We start from the raw sequence: 25,399 nt of genomic DNA, 5'->3' as shown, positions 1-25,399 counted from the left end.
GAGAGTAGAAGGGTTGAGTGGTTTACCTGAGTCGCCGGTTTGTCTTAACAACGACCGGAGCGTGCGAGGAGGTGAAAAGCCAGCGGTTGGGGTTGGCTTTTAAGGTTGTTTTGGAAGTTTCTAGGTATTTTTAGCCTTAAGTAGGCGTTTAGGAGGGTAGATCTGCGTTTTAGAAGGATTTTGGGTAAGTTTGGGATTTCCTTCCGCCCGTATGCGGTGGCCAGAGACGGAACGGTGATCGACAGTGGGCCGACTAAAACCAGGCGAGAGAGGAGAAGATCTCTCTTATTTTTTTTCAAAAACACGCTGCAAATAAAAACAAAAGTTTGTATATATAGAGTGGGTTAGGGGAATTTGCACTTTAGTCCCCCTAACTCATGCATGTTTTTTATAAAATGGCCACTAAGAGGGGTCGTTTTTATAATTTACCCATTTTCGGTTTGTGCTTTATATTTTTGGTGAAATTTCTGTTTAGTCCCCTTACTTTTAGCATGTTTTTGCATTTTAGTCATGTGTAGTGACCTTTTAATTTTTTAATTTTTCGTGGACTGATTTTATAATTTTGCCTTTTTATTTTAACATATTATTTTTAGGATTAAATAAATGGTATAATTGCCTTTAGGTCCCTTTAATTTTTCGTGTGTTTTTGTATTTCAGTCACTATTCTGTTTAGTCTTTTATTGTTTCGAATTAGACTTCAAATTTAATTTGTTTTAATTTAGTCCCTTATTATATGTTTCATTTATTTGTTTTTAATTAGATATTCATGCAATTAGGTCCTCATATTTATGTTTATTTAATTTATTTAATGTTTTTTACTGGTTTTTATTATTATTTGTGATTCTTTTTTTAATTAGGTTTTTTAATTGTTTCAATATTTCATAGTTTAAATCCTTAGATTTAGTTTTTAGATTAGGTTAACTTTCGAATAGGATTTAGAAATTAGAAAGACACTTTAGTTATTAATTAGAGAGCAATTCGAGTCGAGTTTTCGCATGAGATGCCTGATTACTCGAATCAATTGTTCGACTCTTTTTAAAATAGATTGATTTTCGATATTAAAAACGTTTTAGGCTAGTCCCTTTTTAATAGAATAATTTAGATAATAATTAGGCTTTTGGGTTTATTATTTAGTCCTCAACTTTAGAAATTATTGATTTAGGTCCTTAAACTTTTAGTCTTTTAGAACTCGATATTTAGACCTTGACTCTTTTAGTCCCCGAACTTCGATTAGAGCTTTAATATTGACATAATTAAATGGGTCAAATAGAGCCTCCACTTTTAGTTAGATTTCAATATAGTCCTCTTAATTTAGGGAATAATCCGAGTCGGCCTTCGCGTAAATGCTCAAGGGACCATCTCGGTTGTTCGATTCAATAATTGTTTTAAAAAATCAAATAAGGTTAATATTAGAGCTTACATTTAGGTTTAATCCCCTAGGTTCCTTAATTTTCATAATTTGAAACTTCAAGCTAGAAAAAACCTTAATTCACCCTTAGCTTAATTAGGATGAATAAAAATTTATTTGATTGCATTTTATTTTTAACCCTAAGACAATGTTCACTTATTAGAGAATTAATGTTATATCTCCCGTAAGTATGCTCAGGGGGTGACTACTGGTGATCATGATTCCCGAAATAGGTCAATATCCTTTTCAAAACTGCATCGTGATTTTTAAAATTAAGGAAATGTTCGGTCATTATGTTAGGGGCGAATGCTATCGGTCTTAATAAATGGATACACTTTTCAATTTTGCACTCGTAATGACTTTAAAATTAAATAAAGATTGAACTCAAAATTTCTGATTTTAAATATAGGGTAATTAATTAGGTACCAATTTTTAGGCGCTTGTGGGGTGCTAATCCTTCCCCACGAGTAACTGACTCCCGAACTTGATTTCTGAATTTTCGCAGACCTTAAAACTCGGTATTTTTATAAAATTAAAATGTTTTATTAAAATCACCTGGTTTCTATGGTGTCCCAATCGCACCTTAAATGATTGGTGGCGACTTCTCACATTTCGAAATTCTTTTCAAAGAGAAAACCTCCGAGTCGGTATCAGTATTTCCCCTCCCGGGCAAAAAACGGTGTTGACAATTACTATGTGTCTTACACTTAAAAAAATTAAAACCGCACCGTTTTCTTAGCGTCCTCCCCTTTACAATGTAACAATGACCCTAGATTGAGAAATAATATGACGAAAGACTTATATGGGGAATTCTTTTTTCTCACTACTCTACATGAGCAAGGAACCCTTTTTTTCTCTGTGTTCTCAAACTCATTCTGCTTAATTTGTTAGGTAGTCTAACTTGAAGCATCATCATCAACATCCTCAAACTCTACAAATAAATCCACATGAGATACATAATGAGAGTAGTATGTCTCAATCATACCACAAAGGTCGATATCATCGCTTATAAGAAACCTCTTAAATGATACTGACAATCTATAATATAGCAAAGAAATTCTTTTTTTCCTCTCGAGTTTAACATTTCTTTCTATTTTTAGATTCAACTCCTCAAGTGATTTTTTTTTGTTAAAAGACAAGCTTAAATATTTGCAATAAAAAATGTTTGCCTGAATAGTAACCATCCTAGCTAAACAACTAAAACTTTTGCCTGAATAGATTAAAATTAGCTTTCACCTCGTACACACACATATATATAGGCCTTAGGAAGCTATCCTATAAAACGAGTCTACCCAAATTATTGTGTCTTGTTTGTCCTTGTTCGCAAAAGATATTAAACATCATACAAAAACTTTATATAAATACATAATAACAAAATAAAATAAAAGGCAAAAACCAATTAAGAGGAAAAATCTTACTTCATATAAATACATAATATAAAAACAAAATAAGAGGCAAATACATCATAGTAAACACACAATAAATAAAAAGATTGCTCTGAAAGAGTCAGATTTATCGATGTCTCCTGGAATATGTTCCATAGGATGTGGTCGTCTACTTCTATGAGGGTTTATTCTTCTATTTTGCTCATCGTCGTCCCCATCGTCTTCATCCTCATTCTTCTCCTCCTCATCATCATCATCATCACTCTCAACAACATCGTCTCAATAAAGGTTGAATGTTGATATATGACCTATGTAAAATAAGGACCCTGGAGGTGTATGACTGACGATCCTACTACTCACTGAGAACTGCGAAAATTGTGAAAAATCAAACATCGATGTCTGTTACGCATATTGCGGTTGAGGTATTTGTGGTGGAGGACTACTCACAACATAATTCGCGTAGGATCTAAATGATGGATCCGTAAGCATAGTCAAAAAAATATCTGCTAGTGGGTGTCATAAAACCATGTGGGCTCTATACGTAACTAAACGGTGGTAGTATCTGAACTGACGGATATGACATATGGACTTGCAGATGTGGTATCTGAACCGATTGTGATGGCATCTGAAACAGTTGCGTCTCCATGTGAATTGGAGGGCTAGGGATATAAATCAATGTCACTGGTTGTTGTGTAATTGTTTCGATGGCATAGCCGAGGATGACCCGGAAGCACAAACTCTTCGTCTAGTAGTGAAGGGACGATGATGTTGTGACGTTGAACATTTTTGTCAGCGACGATGAATTGCCCCTCTTTGTGCTTTCGCTAAAAGTCATAATAACTTCCCGTTTACGTTGAACCATTCAATATAGCCATCCAAACCATCAAACCAGTTTCTGTTATATATATTGTCGATGGGGCAAGCGTTTATGTCGGTTCTCCCACATCGCCGACCAATATTTATGCTTCACCAACCAATTTACCTCTTTTTTGCCTCATTTATCGATGTTATGCATATTGTCGAGGTTCCTTGGTGCTTCTAGAATAAATTGTGTAAACCCAAACTGACGAAGCACACAATCAGTCAGATGTCACTCAATAATAGCATAACAAATAAGGTGCACGACTGCCACCCATACATCCAATATCCCACTAAGGTTAGGTGGGATGCAAACCCTTAATTCATTGTCCAAATATGTCAACCATTTGAACTAAAACAAAAATATATATTTTTTTATCAAAATTAAAATGATATTCAAATTATATAAATACAATTAAATAAAAAATTACTACACCAGCTTTCTGGTCAATGAGTAATCAAATATCTTGTAATTCTTGTAGGATATCACAATGATTTTTTTTCTATCTCTTGACCACTTATTTAATATAAATATATATATGTCATTCTATAATAATCGAAAACAATAAATTTACTATTGATACCTTGAAAGGAACGGAAAGACATATGGCTCATGCACGATCGGACACAAAAAAGACATGTAGTATCGTGCCCACGATTAGAGAAGCATGAGACAACCGCAAATAGCAGTATTCTTATAATTTGTAGCTCGACTCATTTCTCTAAACAAAAAGGCCAACACTGCAGATCCCCAACTCAATGTGCTGACTACTTTAAAATCGATCATGCGCCTCAACCACATACAATGAATCTGGTTTCGAGATTTGTCAGGTATCAATATACTTCCAATGAATTGTAGTATATATGTCTGGGCAAATGCTTTTTCCTCGTCCTTCGAACAATTTTTGCGTAACTCTTTAAATTCATTTTTCAACCACCATAATGTTATTCGACCATCGTTGAAAATGGGCGGACAACTTCCAAGATACTCCCGGCATAAACCCCCAATCATCATCTGCCACACAACAAATGACAGTTCCATTGACCGGAAGCCCCAGTTGCATTGAAACATCCTCTAGCGTAATAGTACACTCCCCACATGGTAAATGGAATGTGTGTGTCTCTAGCCTCCATCTCTCAATTAGTTCATAAATCAGGGCGGGTTCAAGATTACAACCTTCTTCAATTTTTGCTAAGTAACTAAATCTAGCCATAGCCAAATATGACCAGATACGCCTTGGTGTTTCCATCTTCTTGTTACGAATAAAAACTTCTAATATACGATCATTTTCCTAACAAATAATTTCTAACCATTAAAATTTGAACTACTATTTCAAAATTATTTAAATAAATTTAAATAAATAAATTATAATAATTTAAATAATATATAATCGATTTCATAATATTCATAAATTTAAAAATAATATAGTTTTATATTCTTACCGTATCGACAAAATGACTCAAAATATTATCAGCATTGAATCGCAACACAGCACCTTCCATTTTTTAACTACAATTAATAAATATTAACTAAATAAGTTTACAATTAAATAATCAAATAAAAATATATAGTAAAATAAAATAATAAAAAATAATTAATTACTTAAATAATAAAAAATTTAATGAATAAAATAATAAATTATAAAAATAATTATATCTTACTAGATTGAAAATAGATAAGAAAGAGAGATATTTAAGTATGATTTATGTGAGTTGGGATAGAGGATTTATATAGGCGTATTCCATGGGATGCGCCTTCGAGAATGTCAGAAAATCGGTAAGGCGTGCCCCTGAGAATGCGCCTTCCAGGGGTATTGACGGTTTTATCGGGTGTCAATGATTTTCGGCTAAGGCCCTTCATACCAACTGCGTCTTACTCCTAAAGTGCGTTTCACCGAACATGTCTCTTTCTCTCATGTATTAGATCGAGCAATATTTACGAAACAGTGACTGACATGCAATATTTTATTTATACCGTGATTTTTTAGTAAATTGCCCAAAAATGGTGGCTTGACGTGTCAACCATACACTTCTACTCCATCCCTTTCTTCTTCCTCTCCTTTTCTTGCTTGGCCAGGCAGTCGGGCAATCCACTATCCTTCAATTTCCATTGGACCTCATCTCTTGCTCTCCCTATATTTTCTCCTTTCTTCTCTTCCTAATACCCTTAATGAACCTCCCACAATTTCTCATCTGAAAAGCAAACAAACAAACAGACGAACGAACATGGAGGTTCTTTGTTCTTCTTCTTCTTCTCCTCTAGCGATTCATTTCCGTTCACGTTGCTTATTTTCCCATCCTCCGTCGTACCCACGTTTACCTTTTCGTTTTTGTCGAAATTCTTTTAGTAATGGCAATTCGATTTCTTCTTCGAATTCATCTTGTTTTGGCCTCTCAATCTCTCGTTGCGACAACTTGTTTCGTGTCAAACATTCCCATTCTCGTAAAAGAAGGAAACCCATTCAGATTTCTGCTGTTTTCGAGCGTTTCACGGAGCGGGCGATCAAAGCCGTGATCCTTTCCCAGAGGGAAGCCAAATCTCTGGGCAAAGACATGGTTTTTACCCAGCATCTTTTGTTGGGTTTGATCGGCGAGGATCGTGACCCCAATGGTTTTTTGGGCTCGGGCTTGAGAATCGAGGATGCTCGTGAGGCTGTGCGTGGCATTTGGCAAGGTGCTGACCGTGATTCGGGTGAGGACTCGGGTGATAAACAACGAGAGCCTATAGTTTCTTCGACGGATGTGCCGTTCTCGATAAGCACGAAACGGGTTTTTGAGGCTGCCGTGGAATATTCGAGGACTATGGGTTACAATTTCATCGCACCCGAGCATATTGCTATTGGTTTGTTCACCGTTGATGATGGAAGTGCTACTCGGGTCCTTAAAAGGTTCTCTTTTCTCTTTTAAAACGAGCAAATTTGTTTCCTTTTTTATGTTGTTTATATATATATAGATCAAGAACATGTTTTGTTTTGAATTGTTTGGCATTTGATAGTTATTATAGGGATTTAAATAGCAGTTGCCGTTGTGTTTTCTGGTCTGTTGTGTTTATTGTCGCAATTGCAGACATAGTGGACACTATTGTGATGAATGCAGGTATTGCAGTCATATAATAACGGTACTGTACGGCACCACTACAGCTATATAGCAGGTGCTATTGTGATTGTGAACCGCTATTTTAATTGTTTGGTATGATTTGTGATGTCTGGCGCTTTTACTTTGCATTCATGCAGAGGGATAGAAACAGGGAAGGAAACTGATGTAACATATAGTTCTTACAATTTAAAAGGGATTTATTAGTTGATTTTCTTATGGAGAAAAATAACAATTTAAATTTAACATTTGAATGTAGATATAACAGACTAGTTATGGCACTTGGTTTCTCTGTCAAGTGATTCACATCTGCTTGAGAGACATGTAAGTTTTCATGTCATTAATTTTTTTTGGCTGAAAACCTCAGATTGGGAGCAAATATAAATCACCTGGCAGCCGCAGCGGTCACCAGACTGCAAGGGGAGCTTATAAAAGATGGTAGGGAACCTTCATTGCCGTCGAAAAAGACGAGTGAAAAATCTCTTTCCGGTTATCCTGGTCCTTTGAGGTCACCCGACAAGCCAAAAGGTAGAAATTTGATGTATTCGTTCTCTTTCTCCATGGTTATTTTTTTTAGAATAAGAGAGGGTAATGCTTTGTACCTGACATGCGATTTTTAGGGAAAAGTTTTTTGGCTCAATTCTGCGTGGATCTTACAGCTCGTGCAAGTGAGGGACTCATAGATCCTGTCATTGGCAGAGAGAATGAAGTTCAAAGAATTATTCAGATACTTTGTCGTCGCACGAAGAATAACCCGATTCTTCTTGGTGAAAGTGGGGTTGGTAAAACAGCCATTGCCGAAGGACTTGCGATTAGCATTGCACAGGCAGAAATCCCAGCATTTCTCTTGGTCTGCCTCTTCACAAGTCATTGATATTCTGGATAGCTAGTTCCATTTTTCTTGATCCAAATTCTTATTTTCATACTTCTAATGAGTTTTTATGATGTATCTCCAAAATTTCTTGATAAATTACTCTTTCCGTGCACAGAATAAAAAAATAATGTCATTGGACATAGGACTGCTCATGGCAGGCGCAAAGGAGAGGGGAGAATTGGAGGCACGTGTTACTGCTCTGATTAGTGAGACAAGAAAATCAGGTGCCTGCAATGCAGAGTTACTCTTTTGGGAGTTGAAATCTATTTTATTGTTTCTCATACTTGGTGTGCCTGTTCTTTAGGTAATGTTATTCTTTTTATCGATGAAGTCCACACACTTATTGGATCCGGTACGGTCGGCCGGGGAAACAAGGGATCTGGTCTTGACATCGCGAATCTACTGAAGCCTGCACTTGGTAGGGGTGAATTACAGGTAACTGTTTCTCATATGGTAATTTTAGAGTACCCGAAATGTCAAAAACATTGGTAATGTATCTGGATTCCCTCTTGGAATGAAAACATTGCACCCTTGTTCCTTATAATGGACTCCAATTCCCTTTCTTCTGCGGAGGTTTCTTATACGGGTAGAGGACAATAAGGGCATGCCTTATTATTTTATTATAGATGTTGTGTTTCTTCTTATTATGATTGTCATACTTTGATGTGTGCACTTTGGAGGAATGAGTTATGCTCGTTGATTGAGCTCTTATTTTTCATTTTTTATCAGACACTAATTCTATATCTTTTGCAGTGTATCGCATCAACAACTATAGGGGAATATAGGACCCAATTTGAAAAGGATAAAGCGTTAGCTCGAAGGTTCCAACCAGTATGGATCAATGAACCAAGTCAGGTTGTTTTAAAGCGAACTATACTATATGCAAGTAATCGTCCATTTCCCTCTTTTCTTATTTGGTTGTGATGTGATGCCTTATAGGAGGATGCGGTTGGGATACTGCTTGGTCTGCGTGAAAAGTACGAGTCTCATCACCACTGCCGATACACTCTGGAAGCACTAAATGCTGCTGTATACCTGTCAGCAAGATACATTGCTGATAGGTATCTTCCGGATAAAGCAATTGACCTGATTGATGAGGCCGGAAGTCGAGCTCGTATTGAGGCATATAAGAGGAAAAGAGAGCAAGAAACTGACATTCTCTCGAAGACACCTGATGATTATTGGGAAGAAATCAGAGCCGTTCAGGCAATGCATGATGTGGTAATTTCTTTTATCCTATGTGTACATTAGCTTTTGATTTGTAAGCCTGTAATCTCCTTTCCGCACTTCTGTCATGGATAGGTCATGGCCAGTAGGTTGAAAATTGATGCTGGTGTTTCCGATGCGGATGATTCCAGTGAACTCATCCTAGAATCCCCTTTGCTGTCTACTTCAGAGAAGGACGAGTATGCTTCCTTTTCTCTTCTTTCTTTCTTTCTTTCTTTGTAGGCTCATGTTGAAGGTTACATATTAGCTTCTTGGACCTTTACGCTTTGTCGGACAACCAACTAAATTTTTCGGGGAGATTCTTTCAGACCTATAATGGTGGGACCTGAAGATATTGCAACAGTTGCTTCGGTTTGGTCAGGGATACCAGTGAAGCAGATCACTGCAGATGAAAGGATGCTTCTAGTTGGCCTCGATGAGATGCTTAAGAAAAGGGTTATTGGTCAGGATGAGGCTGTCGCTGCCATTTCTCGAGCTGTTAAGAGATCTCGTGTTGGCCTAAAGGATCCAGATAGACCAATTGCTGCAATGATCTTTTGTGGTCCAACCGGGGTTGGCAAAACTGAATTAACAAAAGCTTTAGCAGCATGCTATTTTGGGTCGGTAAGGCTTCATGCTATTATTCAAGCCTTTTCTCTCTTTGAGATATCCTGGGTATGCCAGATGTATCTTAGATAAGCTTTATCTAAGGATATAACTTTTTATTTCGGCATGAAAGGAAACCCGTTAGTACGTGACAATCGCATATGTAAGGTTGTTTTTTGGTTATGTATCGCTTGGCCCATATCACCGGCTCGATCATGCTATCTCTTTCTGTATGCCAATTTTTTGCAGGAGGATGCCATGCTGAGATTGGACATGAGCGAATACATGGAGCGACATACTGTGAGTAAATTAATAGGATCGCCACCAGGTTATGTCGGTTATGAAGAGGGAGGTATGCTTACGGAAGCTATTAGAAGACGACCCTTCACGTTGTTATTGCTTGATGAAATAGAGAAAGCTCATCCTGATATATTCAACATCCTTCTCCAACTGTTTGAAGATGGTCATCTCACAGATTCACGGGTTGGTTTGTTGTAAATTCCACTTGCTTGAGACATTTGAAGATAAATAATCACCATTTATACATGGCCTTAGCAATTAATAACCTTGATTGGTATTTTTATTATCGGTGTCTCTCATTCGAGATTCTGTTAATCAGGGTCGAAGAGTTTCTTTCAAGAATGCATTGGTGGTGATGACTTCTAATGTGGGTTCTTCTGCGATCGCAAAGGGTAGGAGTGGCTCCATCGGTTTCATACTCGAGAACAAGGAAGCAACTTCGTATGCTGGAATGAAGGCTCTAGTAATGGAAGAACTGAAGGCATATTTCCGTCCCGAGTTACTCAACAGGATTGATGAAGTAGTTGTCTTTCGGTCTCTCCAGAAAGCTCAGGTTTGTACCTTTCTGTTTATTCCTTAAAGAGTAGCCATATTCTGTTTGTCCCTGGAAACCCCTTTCACATGCTACATTAAGTTGGTATCACTTCAAGCACGAAAATTTTCCGAGATTCAGAATAAGAGGTGATACAAGGCTGTAAAGTCTCTTTATCATCATCTCGGATTATGTTATATTGATACACCGTCGATCATATCGATTTGGTGCCTTTTCAGATGCTTGAGATTGTAAACCTGATGCTGCAAGAGGTTAGTGCTAGACTTATATCTCTGGGAATTGGTTTGGAGGTGTCTGAATCAATCAAGGACCTCATTTGTCAACAAGGCTATGACCAGACATATGGTGCGCGGCCCCTCAGGAGGGTGGTTACCTTGATAGTTGAAGACCCCCTGAGTGAAGCCCTCCTGGCCGGAGATTACAGACCCGGAGAAACGGCAGTTATCGATCTGGATGCTTCTGGAAACCCCACTGTTACAAGTCGATCAGATTGGGACATCAGCTTGTCTGATACAGCATCCATGTTCTAGTTGCTTATTCCTGGTACCATTCAATTTCGTGAATCGAATATTTCAGGTTTCGGATTCGGCATCTGTAATTCATCTCTCTATTCTTTGGTTACAGTATATATTATTACATGATGTAAATTTGTACATGTAAATAATGTAGGAAGATTTTTGGGTAGTTTGATAGTATCCATTGTGTATATAAGCAAAGCTTCAAAACTTGTCAAACTGTACATATGGAGTATGTATTTCATTCTCCCAACATTCCTGAATTTCTACCATTTTTAAATATGTACAAACAATAAATGTATATTGTATCATTTTATATTCAATATTCTGGTGAAATGTGTAATGCGATACATAAACTTCGATTCGATTTAATTTTCGCCCCAAGCTATACGTTGGAGTATGACACATCTAATAATTGACGACAACAATGTAATAAACAGACATACTGAGGAATTTCACAAAAAATGGCAGTAGTTTATTGAAACATTACTCGATTTTCTACATCTACAGCTAACCAGTATAGCTACAAAAAAAATACAACTGAAGGATCTCTAGTTGCTTGGCCGCAAAAACATACCTCTATATCGCTTTCGGAGATGCGACAAAGATATAATCACATGGTGTTCTAATACCATCATTGTATGTTAATCGGAATTCATTCGGCCTCCGAATCATCGTCACTATCTACATACATCTCTAAACCTTCATCATCTTCATCGCCATCAGTCGGTTTCCACTCTTCTTCCTTTTTCCTCCTCTCTTCCTCCATTTCCCTCTCAGCCGCTCGAGCCTTTGCTTTTTCGAGTCTAGCATTAACTGTTTCCCAAGATACAAGCTTCTCCATGAACACTGATATGTAATCTGCCCGTCGATTCTGCCGGAAGAAAAGATTTTCGTAGTTTTTTAGATTCATTTGACAACATTACATCGGAACCAACAAATAAATTCTTCATCACACGTCCAAGTAATTAAAGGTAATTAAAGGTAATGAAAACTTCACCTGAAAGTCGATGTAATAAGCATGCTGTCGACATAGAACATATCCCACCAGTGGAATTAGTATTAGTTAAATGAATAATTCGGGAACAAATTAATATCAGATTGTTCAAACCGAAACAAAAATGTCGTACCTCCCAGACATCAATGGTGAGGAGTGGCTGTGGAAAATAAACAGATGATAATGTTAAATGCATCAATCTAATAAATATAATAGCATCTGCAAATTGCTTTCTACATTAGCTAATATACATATATGGTTGTAAGATTAATTAGGAGCGTGTAGGTACTCACAAAGTAGTCCCAAACAAGTGGATTCACAGCATTTGGACTTTTCACAATTACGAGCTTCTTATCATTTTCCGATGACCAAGGATTCACTGCGTTTTCCACACCAAGCCTATTTGCTTTGTCTGGGTAAAATTGACACATTACAGTCCAAATTATGCTAAGAACTAGAGAATTTTAATGGAAAGAAGTAAAGATGTCATTCTAAGAGGTCACATACACGCAAGCCATGCCCAGCCAGAACCAAACTGTGTAGCTGCAGCAGACTTGAACTCTTCAGTAAATCGTTCAAAAGAACCAAAATCTCTTTTGATCAGATCTAGAAGATCCCCGGAAGGCTTTCCTCCACCACCTGGTCTCATTGATTCCCAGAAGAAATCATGGTTCCAGGCCTGCAAACAGGTTATAAAACTTGAAGGAAAAAAAAAACATAATATGCAATTGGATATTCACATTTGCATGACATATATGGATATACCTGTGCAGCACTGTTGAATGCAGGGAGTATGTCACCCCTGTTGTAAGTAACACTGATAATGTCTTCCAAAGACAGCCCTTCTAGATCTGTTCCTAAGACTTGCTTGTTTAGGTTCTTCACATAGGTTCTATGATGCTTTCCCCAATGATACTCCAGGGTTTCTTGGCTCATATGGGGTTCCAATGCATTCTGGGAATATGAAGAAATAACAAAATTTTAACATTCTTTGCACGTCAGTTTATTTCTCTGCATCATTTCTTATTTTCCTTGGACCTCGGACATGAACATTAACAAATGTTAGATGATTTCTCCAAACAAAGTAACATATTATATCTCCAACAGGCAGCAACAAGTCCGCTATCGGAATAGAGGCCGTTAGATAGCGGTAACGGTATCATCCGAAACTGCTATTGCATTACCGTGATATCCACAATAACTGCAATAACATCCATTATGTTCGCAAGCACAATAAACGCAATGCGACCACAACGTCGATTTAAATCCTTGGGTCTAACTATACCCCATTAACACCCACTGGAAGCTACTAAAAAAAGATTGAATTTTTCAATGAAAACGATACAAAAAACATAACTTTTGAGTTTTTTTTACCAGGGGATATGGAGGTGGCTTCAGCTCATATGTTGCCGCTATAACATTTGAAGCATCTTTCCTCAGAATGCGTCTCTGCAACAGACAAAATAGTTTCTTTGGCTAAGAAATGTAAATGAGATAAGAAAGATCCCGAACTACTCGAGTTAGACTTATCAAAACTCGATTAACACTCATTTCGAATGGACTAGACTCAAACTCAAACACGACTTGAGTTCACGAACCAAAACAAACAACTTGATACCTAACCCGAAAAGCTGCCAAACGAAAAAAATAATATAATGAAATTTTAATTTTTAAAATTAAATTATTAATAATATTAACATTTGTACATTGTTTTTCTTTATAAACACGAAAGTTCAGGATCGAATGAACCGAGCTCGAGTTCAAACTTTCAATTGAGTTAATTCTGACAATGTTTAGAGTTAAAGATTTTTAGCTCGAGTAGACTTTTAATTTTTTTGATTGAGTTCCAATCAGGCTTGACAATTGTTCGAACTTAGTAAATAATAAAACTCGTGCTCGACTCTGTTCGTTTGTAGCTATGGTAAGAATGCGGCTATGGGATGAAAACAAATTAATTCTAGCAAATGCAAGTAGCTCAAAAACTAGAAAGCTCTTTAACATTGAGACATTTCGTCGAACACGATGGGTACATCACTCCACATCCCATTTTCCAACCCAAAATCCTCTAAACAAAAGAACAGATGAGAGGATACACAGTATGGATAAATGGGAAGGCAATGGAGCAAAGCAGAACCTGGGCTTTCATACACGGGTGGCTACGAGTGGGTAGGCGAAGTCCTGGTTTTCACAAGCTCCACTGTTAGCTAATAGACAGAGAGGAAGAAGAGGGTAACGATGGTGGCAAAAGTAGTAGGAGTAACCTTGGGAAGGAAATGTGAAGCTTGATGAAGCAACCATTGAAGCAGCTGCCGCCATTCTTACAGTGGGTTTCTTTTGAATTTTTTTTCCTTTCTAATTTTCTTTTTAGAAATGGTAAATAATAGAGAAGATGGAAGCCGAGATAAGGGTAAATTATAAATTTAATCACTTAACTTTACTCTTTCACCTATTCTGTTCATTGATCTTTAAAAGTTTTCAATTTTTTTAATAAATTTAATATATTAATATTTCTTATCATTGAACTTAACTCTCTCTCTCCTATTTTAATTACTCTAAACCGTTATATTTTTAAAGGCTATAAAAACGATGCAGTTTTAAAAGAAACAAAATTTTCACAAAAATAACGTCTTTTGTATCTATATAACAATTTATTTTAACACCGTTAATTATTTAACGATCGAGTGACCAAAAAACACAATGTATCAAGTTTAATAAGAAAATTGAAAATGTTTAAAGTATAGTGAGTGAAATAAGAATGAAAGTAAAATTTAGTTTTTAAATTTGTAATTTACCCCTGAGATAAAAGAGGTTTGAAAGTTTAACTACGATATAAGCGATTTAATTTAAGCAACTTAAGGTCGCCACGCTAGATTTTTTTGGGTAAACTAAGCATTTAATACTTAGTCTATCAATTTTGGTATGTTTTAGTACCTAAACTTATAATTTTTTTCAAAGTTATACCTAATGTTTAGTTTTTATTTTATTTTTAGTATGCACCATTAAAAAACTTAACATGTTTAGTACCTAAACTATCAGTTTTGATCCATTTTATTATCTAAGCTTTCAATTTTTTTCAAAATCATGTCTATCGTTTAGTTTTCATTTTTGTGTCTATCATTAAAAACTTAACGTGTTTAGTACCTAAACTATAAGTTTTAGTTTGTTTAGTACCTAAACTTTTATTTTTTTAAAAATTTAATGTTAAATTTTGAACGGAGTACAAAAATGAAACAATAACTAAACTTTAGGTACTAAAACATATCAAAATTGATAGTTTATGTACTAAATGTGTAATTTACCTTTACTTTTTATATAAAAAATATTTTGATGAAGTACACAAATAGTCCATCGACTATACAACAATGTTATATTAAATTCTTCGACTATTAAAAGTTACAAAATGATTCTTTAACTATTTGTTTTGAAGACTCCCAACCTTTACTCATTTAACAACAATTCCTTTAATTGTTGACGTAGTTTAATTTATACAAATTAAAATTATTCTTTATCTTATGTGAAAAAAAATTGCATTAAATTTGTTGATAAAAGTAAATTTTATTTATATATTTCGAATGGTTTGCCTCTTTTGATTTGGATAGAAAATTGTAAAGTGAAAATATAGTTGTTAATCGAAGTTTTTATATAACATATGAATGGCCATGAGAAGTCGATGTTTTTATTCGATAGATAAATGGTCATGAGAAGGAGAACAGAGAGAAGAAAAAGAGTGGTTGTTAGGGTGCGAGCCCTTTTCATAGCTACGTTGAGTTGTATTTATAGTGATTTTTTGTGCGTGTATTAGTAAACTAGGTAAATTTACTGGTTAAATTATAAATTTTATTCTTAAAAATTATGTGGGTATGTTAGAGATATTATCTAAAGGCATTGTCTATTTATTAGGACTGATTTAAAAACTTCATAGTTCCTTCTAAATGAATGCAATCTTATCTTTGATAGAAGGGGTAAATCACGTGTTCAGTATCTAAATTATTAATTTTAATATGTTTTAATATCTAAATTTTTAATTTTTTTCAAAACCATACTTAAATTTTAGTTTTTGTTCAGAATTTAACATTAAGGGGTTGTTTGTTTACTTCAGAATGATTAAGTACTGAATGATTCAAATGTTGAATGATTCAGAGACTCGAGATGAATTATCTCTGAATGTGACATGTTTGTTTACTGACTCTGAATCATTTAGAATGTACTTCTGTGCTGAATAATTCAGCACTGTTTTGCTAAATCAGTTAACACTGAATCATTCAAAGGTGCGAAACAAACGCACTGAATGTTGAACGGTTCAGCATTCAACGCTGAATGATTTCATTAAGAGGTAAACAAACAGCCCCTAAGTTTTTAAAAAAAATAAAAATATTAAGTACTAAAACGGATCAAAACTAATAGTTTAGGTACTGAACACTTTAATTTTTTAATGACGAGATATTAAAATAAAATAAAACTAAATGTTAGAAATGATTTTTTTTAAAAAAAAAATTAAAAGTTTAAGTACTAAAACAGATCAAAACTTAATATTTTAAGTACTAAATACACAATTTACCCTAAAAAATATACGAAATTGAAAATAATCATTATAAATAAGAATCGAATCAGAAATCGACATTAGGGTTCGATTATGATTTTGATATTCCAGTTTCTTGCTAAGCTTGATACATTTCTGAAATCAAACCAGGCCATCAACTCGTTTCTCATCAACCGCATTGGAATTTCTTGAGTCCTACGACTTTCCATGGTTTCACTTTCATCACACGTGCTCCGATATTTCCGAAAACCGGCGTGCTTCGATCTATGCCCAAACTCGTTTACGGGGAGCGAGATCCGATGTTTTTATCGCATCGATCTTGGAAGCCACGATGAAATCGTTCAAGCTCAAGCCAACGGTGAGCAAAGGGCAATGCAAAGCAATTCATGGAAGGGGGATGATTTTCGTAGGCAGCTAAAGGAAAAACAGTAAGTCGGAAAGTTTACCGATCGACGAAGTCCATAGCTCAGCTCGGACTTGATTCGGTTCTTCCAAGTGGATACTTGGAAAATGACCGGTGGCCTCCGTAACCTTATAGATCCGATTGACGAGTTCGACTCCGGATTTGAAATCTTTCAATTTCCACAAACACCGCAGTTTAAGTCCACCTTCTTCATCCAACAGCCTCCAGCCAACAACCTACAAGCAACAGCTATTCTCATCAACTCATTCTCAGTAATAACTAAAGATGCTTATACAAAATGTTATCAGCATAGTATCTTTCCATTTCAATACGACTTAAAAGCTTGCTTTAAAAGGATGAATGTTTTGGCCGGCGGCCGGAAAATCTTTAATCGAAATGTTAGAATCTAGCCGGAGATTTGCAGCACTAAATCAGGGTCTTCAAGCCGCTAATATAAGACATGAGTTATTCTAAACATACATTTGCAGCCCTAAATCAAAGTATGGTTGTAAAATAGACGAGAGAGATCACAGCTAATTGAGTTCGATACAGTCAAAACTCAATTAATACTCAAATTGAATGAATACGACTCGAGTTTAAACTCGACACGAATTCTTAATGAGTCAAAACAAGCTAATTGATATCTGACCCGAAAAACTCGCTAGCAACTCAAAAAAATAACATATTAAAATTTTATTTTTTAAGATTAAATTATTAATAACATTAACATTTAGGGTAAATTACGTATTTAGTATCTAAACTATCAACATTAGTCCGTTTTAGAATCTAAACTTTCAATTTTTCAAGTTATACTTAAAGTTTAGTTTTTGTTTCATTTTAGTACATGTTTAGAACTTAACATTAATTTTTTTTAAAAGTTCAGGTACTAAAATAGATCAAAATTGATAGTTTAGGTACTAAACATGTTAAGTTTTTAACGGCACGTACTAAAATAAAATGAAAACTAAACGTTAAGTATAAATTTGAAAAAATAAAAGTTTAAATACTAAAACGAGCTAAGGCTAATAGTTTAAGTACTAAACACATAGTTTATCCTAACATTTATATGTTTTTATAAAAAAAATGTAATATAATGCATTTATGTACCTTTAGGTTTGAGTTTAAATAGAGTTTGAACTTCGAGTTAAGTTTGAGATTGTTTCAGGTTCAAATTTTTTTCGAACTCGAGTCGAGATTGACAATTTTAATCCTCAAGCTTTCGAGTCGAGTTCAATTTTAAAATTATTGAGTCGAGATGAGTTAAACAATACTAGAGCTCCGGTCGACAAGTTTACAGCCCTAAATCAGAGTCTTCCAAGCTGCTAATGCAAGACATGAGTTGGGGTTTCCTAAGCACGGAATTACGATAATTTCCACACCCTAAATTTGAAATTCCAAAACAGACTGCCAAAACTAATGAACAGTAACTTCTAATTTGAAGGATTGCTAAAGCACCAACGAAGCTAACAACGGAAACTAGAGAAAAGCAATTCAATCCCAATTAACATGAAATCACCATCAAGGGGGGGGGGGGGAAGGGAGAAAGGGTAGTTGCAAAATCACCTTCTTCAACAGAGCCTTAGCATCATCGAGGGACATGGGAGGCTGCAAAGGAGAATCAGGGGAGCAATCTTGCTCGGCAGGGGAGAGAGCCGTGGCATTGGGAATAAGGATCTTATGCTCGGTGTCAACATTTCCCAACACTTTCTCGGCAAACCCACTAGCTATTTCGGCCGGGAAAGGATCCCGAGCCCCGAAATCACCCAAGAAATCATCGGCGCTAATGGCTCGAGTTCTGAGGAAGACTCGACTCTGACCCTGAGTTGACGGATAAGGAAAAGCAGTGACCGAGTGGTGGCGCGGAGAGGAGGAGATAGGAGGAGAGTGAGGGGGAGGTGAGCTGCGGAGGTGGAAGCCATCGGAGGTGAGCAGTCTGTGGTGTTTGCCTTATCTGGTCCCTTGAAAAGTGTTTCAAGCACCTTTAAAGCTGCGGCCCTCAACTCTAGTTTGGTTGGTTCCTAACCATTCAATCTGCTAGTGGCTGGTGCCGGACGTGCAAATCAAAGGAAACTTTGCAATTGGGTAAACTACTATTTTGGTCACTAATGTATTTGTTTGGTTTTATTTTGGCCATTGAACAATGAATTTTATCAATTAAATCATTTAATTATTAAAATAATTTATGAGATGACTATCTAGCTCAGTTGGTAGAGCACAAGGTTCTTAACCTTGAGGTCGTGCGATCGAGTCTCACGGAGGGCATTTCATAATTCGGATGTCTTCTACGGAAGTTGCTCTCAACCTGGTGTTGGGGGCAGCCTACTATCTTACCTCTCCCTTACCCCATTACATATGGGAACAAGGGACAACCAATTATTAAAATAATTTCAGTCAAGCCACTAACTGTTAATTGTCAACAAAAATACGAAAATTCAATAAATTTGTATAGAATTATTGATATTGAAGTTAAATAAATTTATATAATAATATATTTGATTTTTTTATTTATATATTCTATTAATTTAATCTTAATTTTAATCGAAAATAGTTTAATCATTCTTCAATGAGATGGAAGTACGTGTCATAAAGATACTTGTGGAAGAAAATTCAGGTGGAAATAAGAGCATTCAAACATAAGAGGCATAGCCTAGTTCAATACCTGGTTCATAGTTGACAATATTTTATATTATATTATTGGTGAAAATTAAAGGAAATAAAAATGATATTAAAATGGTATAGATACACCTAACCACTCAGCCATGTTTAGTTTATGGTTAATAACATTTTATATAAGTTATTATATTGACATTATTAATATCCAGTGACGGATCCATAAATAATTTTTAGGGTGAACGCACATATGTTGACAATAGAAAATTTTTAAATAGGGTATGTACAAATAAAATTTTAGGATGGACATCGTAAAATAAGTAACTTATCAAAGCAAACTCAGATTTCAAGGTGGGCACGAAAAATTTTCAGTGGAAACTATCAGTAAAATAAATAATTAATCGAAGAAAATTCGAATTTCATAATAGACAAGGCACTCTCACCGAGCTATGACTCCGCCACTGTTGGTGTTCGAATTAGACACATTCCTTATACAAAATGACCACACATGCTCCGCTTATGTCTGCATCATCAACACCCAATGAATATTTCACTACAATATTTGCATATTTGCCTCTTTTAACCTGATTTGAACCCAAACCATATGCAAAGATCAGATGAATGTATCCCTTCAGACTCCAGCAAGCTCACAATTCGATAAAAATAAAAATAAAAAAGCCGGCCAGCCCTTTGGCAAGCTAATCGGAGTTCGACTTCCTCCGTTCGTAACAACAACACAATGAAGCGATCGCCATCTCGAAATTCGCAACTTTTGACATTGCGAGACCCATTCTAATACGGTCTGTATCTCGTAGGGCGCCTGAACCTTGGAAGCCTCCTGAAAATCATTCGATAACAGGGTTATCTATCCAGCGGAAAATCTCGTATACACGGAAGTGAAAGGATCTCCCTGTGCTGGATAGCAGAGATCGTAATAGGTATAATTCCGAAGCACATGGAGATCCTTTTTACAGAAAATAAAAACCAACACTGTTTCTAAAAGCCCGAGGAGAAATCAAATGTCAAGTTATCCTTTTTACCATGCAACAACCAGACAAAGAAAAAGTGTTGGCATGCTTACCCATAGCTATATGGAGGATAGAACACAGGAGCCGGCATAAACGGTCTTCGGGAGCGGAAATATGGGTTGGGTCGCCTTCCTCGATATTGTTTCATTCCAGGAACATTTGTTCGTTTCGCAGAAACCTGCGAGTAAGATAAACACGCTCTTTATCATCATGCACGTCACATGAGTGACGTAATAATCCACAAACTAATCAAGTTATAAACCTTCAATTGACGACCGTGCAATTCTGATTCACTTAAAAGCACAGCGTTTTGAACAGCATCAGTTTCAACAAATTCAACATAGGCAAATCCTTTGGGCTGGCCAAACTTGTCGGTCAAAATTGTCACTCTGTTAACTGTTCCACAGGACTGGAAATGCTGTTGAACTTCCTCAGGGGAGCAAGCGTAGTCTACCTGTTGTTACAAAGATATAAAAAGAAACAAAAGGTTAGCCCGCATCGAGTTACACTACATTACATCGAGGCCATTTTAATTATACACCTCAACAATCTATAAGTCAGCTAAAGAAGCCAAACGATGTATAACGACATGAAAAACTACATTGGCATTTCCTCATAATAAGTTCTTAAGGGTCAAACTTGTTTAAATAACAATGAACATGTTGTATTCTCCATGGAGATGCAAATAACAACTATGTTACTCGGAAGTATCAGATAAGGATCGGACACAGGTATGATAGTTTTTCTAAGTTTTCCATGCATTTGGAGAATCCTTGGAGGTCGACTTGGATGCTTAGCTACATTCACTTCAAAATAATGAAGAGTCGAAGAAGTATAGCATTTTCAAGCCAATATGCACAAGCATAAAACATAGTAAGGTAGAAATCAAACTGGTAAATCTCTTCTTATCATCAAGATATGAATTCGACTGACATTTAGCCAAGAAAACAGATAAAAAGGCTCGAAATATATATTTTCTTTGAAAAGGACATCGGAAAGGATTGATAAACCTCACATTACCGACATAAATCGAGCGAGAATCAACTTCCTCCTTCTCGGCTTGGGTCGCAGAAGTACCTGCGGAATCTTCGTATACATCCGGGAAAAGAAAGCAGAATCAAATCAGTTTCCTATAAATAATAATTCAAACACAACATTCCATAATTCAAAAATGAATATTCAAAATCGATAATATTTTATATTTTCTGTATGTAATTTTATCGATAATTTGTTTTCGACCTTCTAACATTTTATAAATTCGATCTACACTAAAATTCTATAAATTCGTTTCCTAATATAAAATCCTATATCGTCCTTGTTTCTCAATTAAAGACAATTAAATCTAAATCAAAGTAAAAGCTGTTTTAAAATATAGCCAAAAAAATTCAGATCGAATACAATTTTCTTTTAACGAATTGGTTGTACGTTATGTTTCAGGGTAATAAAATTCAGAGGTGCTCTTGTCCTCCTTCCGATGTCCTTCATGTTACTGATATAACATGAAGGATATGAAGGGGGTTTTAATGAGGCCTAAGTTCTATCAAAAAAAAAAAAACCTTGGCCACCGCCCATTTCCTTCTGGACTTTAGACTGTATTTCACGTAAAGCTCCGGCCTCATCTTCGATCTCCTTAAGTCTCTTTTTCATTTCCTCCAAGTCCTAAAATCAGATGTTTTAAACATTTTCCCCCATTAGACACAAAGCTCAAGCTAAAGCCTAGGGAAAAGGGGCTAAAAAGTAAAGAAAAGAGGGCAACCTTGGAGTTGGAATGAGGATCATGCTGGAGATCAAGATCGTTGCCTTGGTAATCTTCAGCTCCACCAGGCATGTCCACGTCGGCGTCCATCTCACCTTCCTCATCGGGAATCTCCCCTCCGTACACCTCGGGCTCCTGCTCTTCGTGTTGCTCCATCCTCTCCCTTTCTTTCTCTTGGGTTCCGATAGTGAAATCGATCAAATTAGGGTTTTGAATTAAGGTCTCTTAATGGAATTCAAACAAAAACGAAAGAGAACGACGGTGGCTCTGTGACTATGTTTCTTCCATGGAATATATTGGCAGAAGGCTAAATTTGTATTTATAACTAATAGTTGGGGGTAGTTCTGGGTTTTCCCTTCTGCTAAAATAAGAGGCCTGGTTTTAGATTAGTTTTTGTAGTTTACTGTAATATCCTTCACGTTACATTTCACAAAATCGGATTAATTTTGTTGGGTAAAATCACTAAATTATGCTCTAAATTTTTTTTATCATAAAAGCTTTAAATATTTTAAAATAATTATTAAAATTTTACAAAATTTTAATTTATGGTAAATAAGTTAATTATATTGTTTTCACTTTTTTATTATAGGGTAAATTACATGTTTAGTATCTAAATTGTCAGTTTGATCTGTTTTAGTACATAAACTTTTAGTTTTTTTTAAAATCATACCTAAAATTTAATTTTTATTCCATATTATAACTATGTTCAAAATAAAACGTTATGTTTAAAAAAATTGAAAATTTAAGTACTAAACGGACCAAAACTGATAGTTTAGGTACAAACGCGTTAAGTTTTTAACGATGGGTGCCAAGACGAAACAAAAGCCAAACGTTAAGTATGATTTTGAAAAAAAAATTGAAAATTGAGATACTGAAATGTGTAATTTTAAAAATTTTATTTAAAATTAAAAAAATAAAATTATATATATATATATATAAAGTGTCGCAGTTGTCTTTCGATTGGTCCAGAATTGGGCTTCGACTTGAAATAAAAGTGTTAGAGTCTCCGCCGATCATTTTAAAAATAAATTTTAAGTTGATCGGACAACATCTTACCTGATTTGTGTTTTACCAGACATATGTCGGATTCAAGAGTCGGTTACAATCAATGAATGATTAGCACCCTTGAACTACCTTTTCGGTACCATTTAATTTGTCGGGTCTCGTAATTGCAAAAATTAAAATTAAAATTTAAAAATTCAATTCGAATTGATTACCTTTGATTGATTGAAATTACTACTGACAAAGTCAAAAATAATGTTAAATTAAAATAAAAATATATTAAATAAAAAAGGTTAAAAAAGGGTTAAAAATAAATAAATAAAAGAGAAAATCGCCTCAGTGACCAAAAAAAAAGTTATAATATACGATTTTAACCAACTTTTTTGGATTTGCCAAAATGACCAACAAAATCGCAACGCGAAATAAAAATCGCAACGCGATCCCCAGAATCGCAAATCAGTTTCCAAAATCGCAACGCGATTCTTGAAAATCGCAATGCGATAGTACAAATTCGCATTGCGATTTTCCAAAATCGCAACGCGAATATGAAAATCGCAACGCGAACACATAAATCGCAACGCGTATCCGTAAATCGCAACGTGTATCCGTAAATCGCAACGCGTATGGGTAAATCGCAATGTGTATCCGTATATCGCAACGCGTATCCGTAAATCGCAACGATAATACATAAAATCGCAACGCGTATCCGTAAATCGCAACGCGATATTTAAAGCGCCATTATAATCGCTACGCGTATTTTATTTTCAAATTACAAAAAGAATATTAAGACAAAATCCCGTAATCGCAACTCATAACCTAAAACCTAAAATCACAACTCAGTCCCATCTCCATCTCTCACTCTCTACGGCGAAGAAATCCGTCCCCATCTCCGAAGATTTCCGTCCCCATCTCCGGCGAAATCCCTCACAACCATTCACGGTCATAAATCCCTCACAATATTCAGAAATGGAAAATCAACCTCCGAGGGTTAGTTTTTTTAATTATTTTTATTTTGAAATGTTTGCATTATTGTAGGTTTTTCATATTGAAACTGATGATAAGTTTACTGGTCATTTCAATAATAGATTAACCATTTCACTTAGATTTCATTTCGCGTTACGATTCTGTCGTTGCGATTTTCATTTCGCGTTGCTATTCTCTCGTTCCGATTTTCAAGTTAGTATTTGTCTTTGTCTTTGTTCTGTCTTTTGGTTGAAGTAATGCAATCCATTCAAGTTTCAATTTGCAGAAGAGTCGCAACGAGATAAATGAAAATCGCAACGAGAGAATGACTGTCGCAACGAGAGAAATGACAATCGCAACGAGAGAATCGCAACGCGAAATGAAAATCGCAACGAGAGAATCGCAACGCGAAACCAAAATCGCATTGCGATTTTCATTTCGCGTTGCGATTCTCTCGTTGCGATTTTCATTTCGCGTTGCGATTCTCTCGTTGCGATTGTCATCTCGCGTTGCGATTCTCTCGTTGCGATTTTCATTTCAACCAAAAGACAAAACAGTGTTGCAAATTTTAGTTTCAAGAATAAACTACTACTTTTTATGTTTATTGTTTTTGGTATATCTTCACAGTGTAGTTTTTGGTATATCTAACTTGGTATGTTTATTGTTTTTGTAGAAATTTTTTTCGGCTCAATTGACCTTGAGAAATAAAGTCAGCCTGGCCACTACAATTGCAAAGAAGCTTTCACCTGCTCAAAGACAATTGTTTGAGGAAACCTGCTTCGGGCCATGGCTGAGAGTACAGCATCCGGGTGGAGATGCTAATTTGACCCATTTGTGGCTTCAGACCATGACATCAAATCTACCCGACAGTATACAACGTGGTGAGGAAGAGATATGGTTTCATTTTCCACCAGCGTATACTTGTTTTGGGCGGAAGGAGTTCTGCTTAATCACTGGTCTACGATTCAGACACGATGATGTAGGCCGGTACACTCGTCATATCGCCCACCCATCATGGTTATCCCGGGTTTTTCCGGATGAGTCAATGGAGAAGCCGAACCTACATGTCGACGACCTGAAGAAATTGTTTAATAAGAAAGCTGGTTTCACTCGGATGGATGACGTCGATGTTGTCCGAGTATGCCTTCTACTACTTGTGTATGCCGGCTTTTTAGGCAGAGAGGCCAGACAACCTATTCATCGGGAGCTAATAATATTGGTAGAGGACCTGAATGCATGGAATCTGTTTCCGTGGGGTTCGTATATATGGAAAGCTACCTGGACTAAGTTGTCGTCTGCCTT

At 35.9% G+C, this 25,399-nt stretch overlaps 4 protein-coding genes across 6 annotated transcripts; 1 reads left to right on the top strand and 3 right to left on the bottom strand.

Annotated features, from left to right (window-relative positions):
* The first annotated feature begins 5,707 nt into the window (after nucleotides 1–5,707).
* On the top strand, nucleotides 5,708–10,847 carry LOC120149269 (chaperone protein ClpD, chloroplastic-like). 2 transcript variants are annotated; one of them, XM_039162111.1, is made up of 12 exons: nucleotides 5,716–6,539; nucleotides 7,112–7,272; nucleotides 7,365–7,594; nucleotides 7,734–7,842; nucleotides 7,923–8,053; nucleotides 8,372–8,473; nucleotides 8,558–8,839; nucleotides 8,921–9,024; nucleotides 9,154–9,448; nucleotides 9,680–9,913; nucleotides 10,050–10,283; nucleotides 10,502–10,847. In XM_039162111.1, the coding sequence occupies exons 1-12, from the start codon at nucleotides 5,878–5,880 to the stop codon at nucleotides 10,811–10,813; spliced, it is 2,856 nt and encodes a 951-aa protein (XP_039018042.1). In that variant the 5' UTR covers nucleotides 5,716–5,877; the 3' UTR covers nucleotides 10,814–10,847. The 2 variants fall into 2 exon arrangements, with proteins under 2 accessions (XP_039018043.1, XP_039018042.1); XM_039162112.1 differs by lacking the exon at nucleotides 10,502–10,847 and having other exon boundaries at nucleotides 5,708–6,539; nucleotides 10,036–10,179.
* Nucleotides 10,848–11,338: 491 nt separating this feature from the next.
* On the bottom strand, nucleotides 11,339–14,169 carry LOC120149274 (superoxide dismutase [Fe], chloroplastic-like). The gene is made up of 9 exons (XM_039162116.1): nucleotides 14,057–14,169; nucleotides 13,930–13,973; nucleotides 13,170–13,244; nucleotides 12,561–12,749; nucleotides 12,303–12,474; nucleotides 12,089–12,207; nucleotides 11,929–11,955; nucleotides 11,799–11,822; nucleotides 11,339–11,672 (listed from the first exon to the last, which is right to left on the bottom strand). The coding sequence occupies exons 1-9, from the start codon at nucleotides 14,109–14,111 to the stop codon at nucleotides 11,454–11,456; spliced, it is 924 nt and encodes a 307-aa protein (XP_039018047.1). The 5' UTR covers nucleotides 14,112–14,169; the 3' UTR covers nucleotides 11,339–11,453.
* Nucleotides 14,170–16,494: 2,325 nt separating this feature from the next.
* LOC120149286 (probable pterin-4-alpha-carbinolamine dehydratase, chloroplastic) lies at nucleotides 16,495–19,499 on the bottom strand. Its single transcript, XM_039162127.1, has 3 exons — nucleotides 19,484–19,499; nucleotides 18,302–18,684; nucleotides 16,495–16,974 (listed from the first exon to the last, which is right to left on the bottom strand). Exons 1-3 carry the CDS (start codon nucleotides 19,497–19,499, stop codon nucleotides 16,750–16,752), a joined length of 624 nt encoding a protein of 207 aa, XP_039018058.1. The 3' UTR covers nucleotides 16,495–16,749.
* Nucleotides 19,500–19,780: 281 nt separating this feature from the next.
* On the bottom strand, nucleotides 19,781–22,408 carry LOC120149275 (polyadenylate-binding protein 1-like). Of its 2 annotated transcripts, none has more exons than XM_039162118.1 (6): nucleotides 22,133–22,287; nucleotides 21,933–22,035; nucleotides 21,397–21,462; nucleotides 20,639–20,830; nucleotides 20,430–20,554; nucleotides 19,781–20,186 (listed from the first exon to the last, which is right to left on the bottom strand). In XM_039162118.1, the coding sequence occupies exons 2-6, from the start codon at nucleotides 21,993–21,995 to the stop codon at nucleotides 20,141–20,143; spliced, it is 492 nt and encodes a 163-aa protein (XP_039018049.1). In that variant the 5' UTR covers nucleotides 21,996–22,035; nucleotides 22,133–22,287; the 3' UTR covers nucleotides 19,781–20,140. The 2 variants fall into 2 exon arrangements, with proteins under 2 accessions (XP_039018049.1, XP_039018048.1); XM_039162117.1 differs by having other exon boundaries at nucleotides 19,786–20,186; nucleotides 21,392–21,462; nucleotides 22,133–22,408.
* Nucleotides 22,409–25,399: the final 2,991 nt, after the last annotated feature.

Source organism: Hibiscus syriacus, unplaced genomic scaffold, assembly GCF_006381635.1.
Source record: "Hibiscus syriacus cultivar Baekdansim isolate YM2019G1 unplaced genomic scaffold, ASM638163v2 tig00111000_pilon, whole genome shotgun sequence".
NCBI classification, from domain to species: Eukaryota; Viridiplantae; Streptophyta; class Magnoliopsida; order Malvales; family Malvaceae; genus Hibiscus; species Hibiscus syriacus.
Note: the sequence above shows the minus strand (reverse complement) of the source record. Positions and strands in the feature narration are given on the sequence as shown.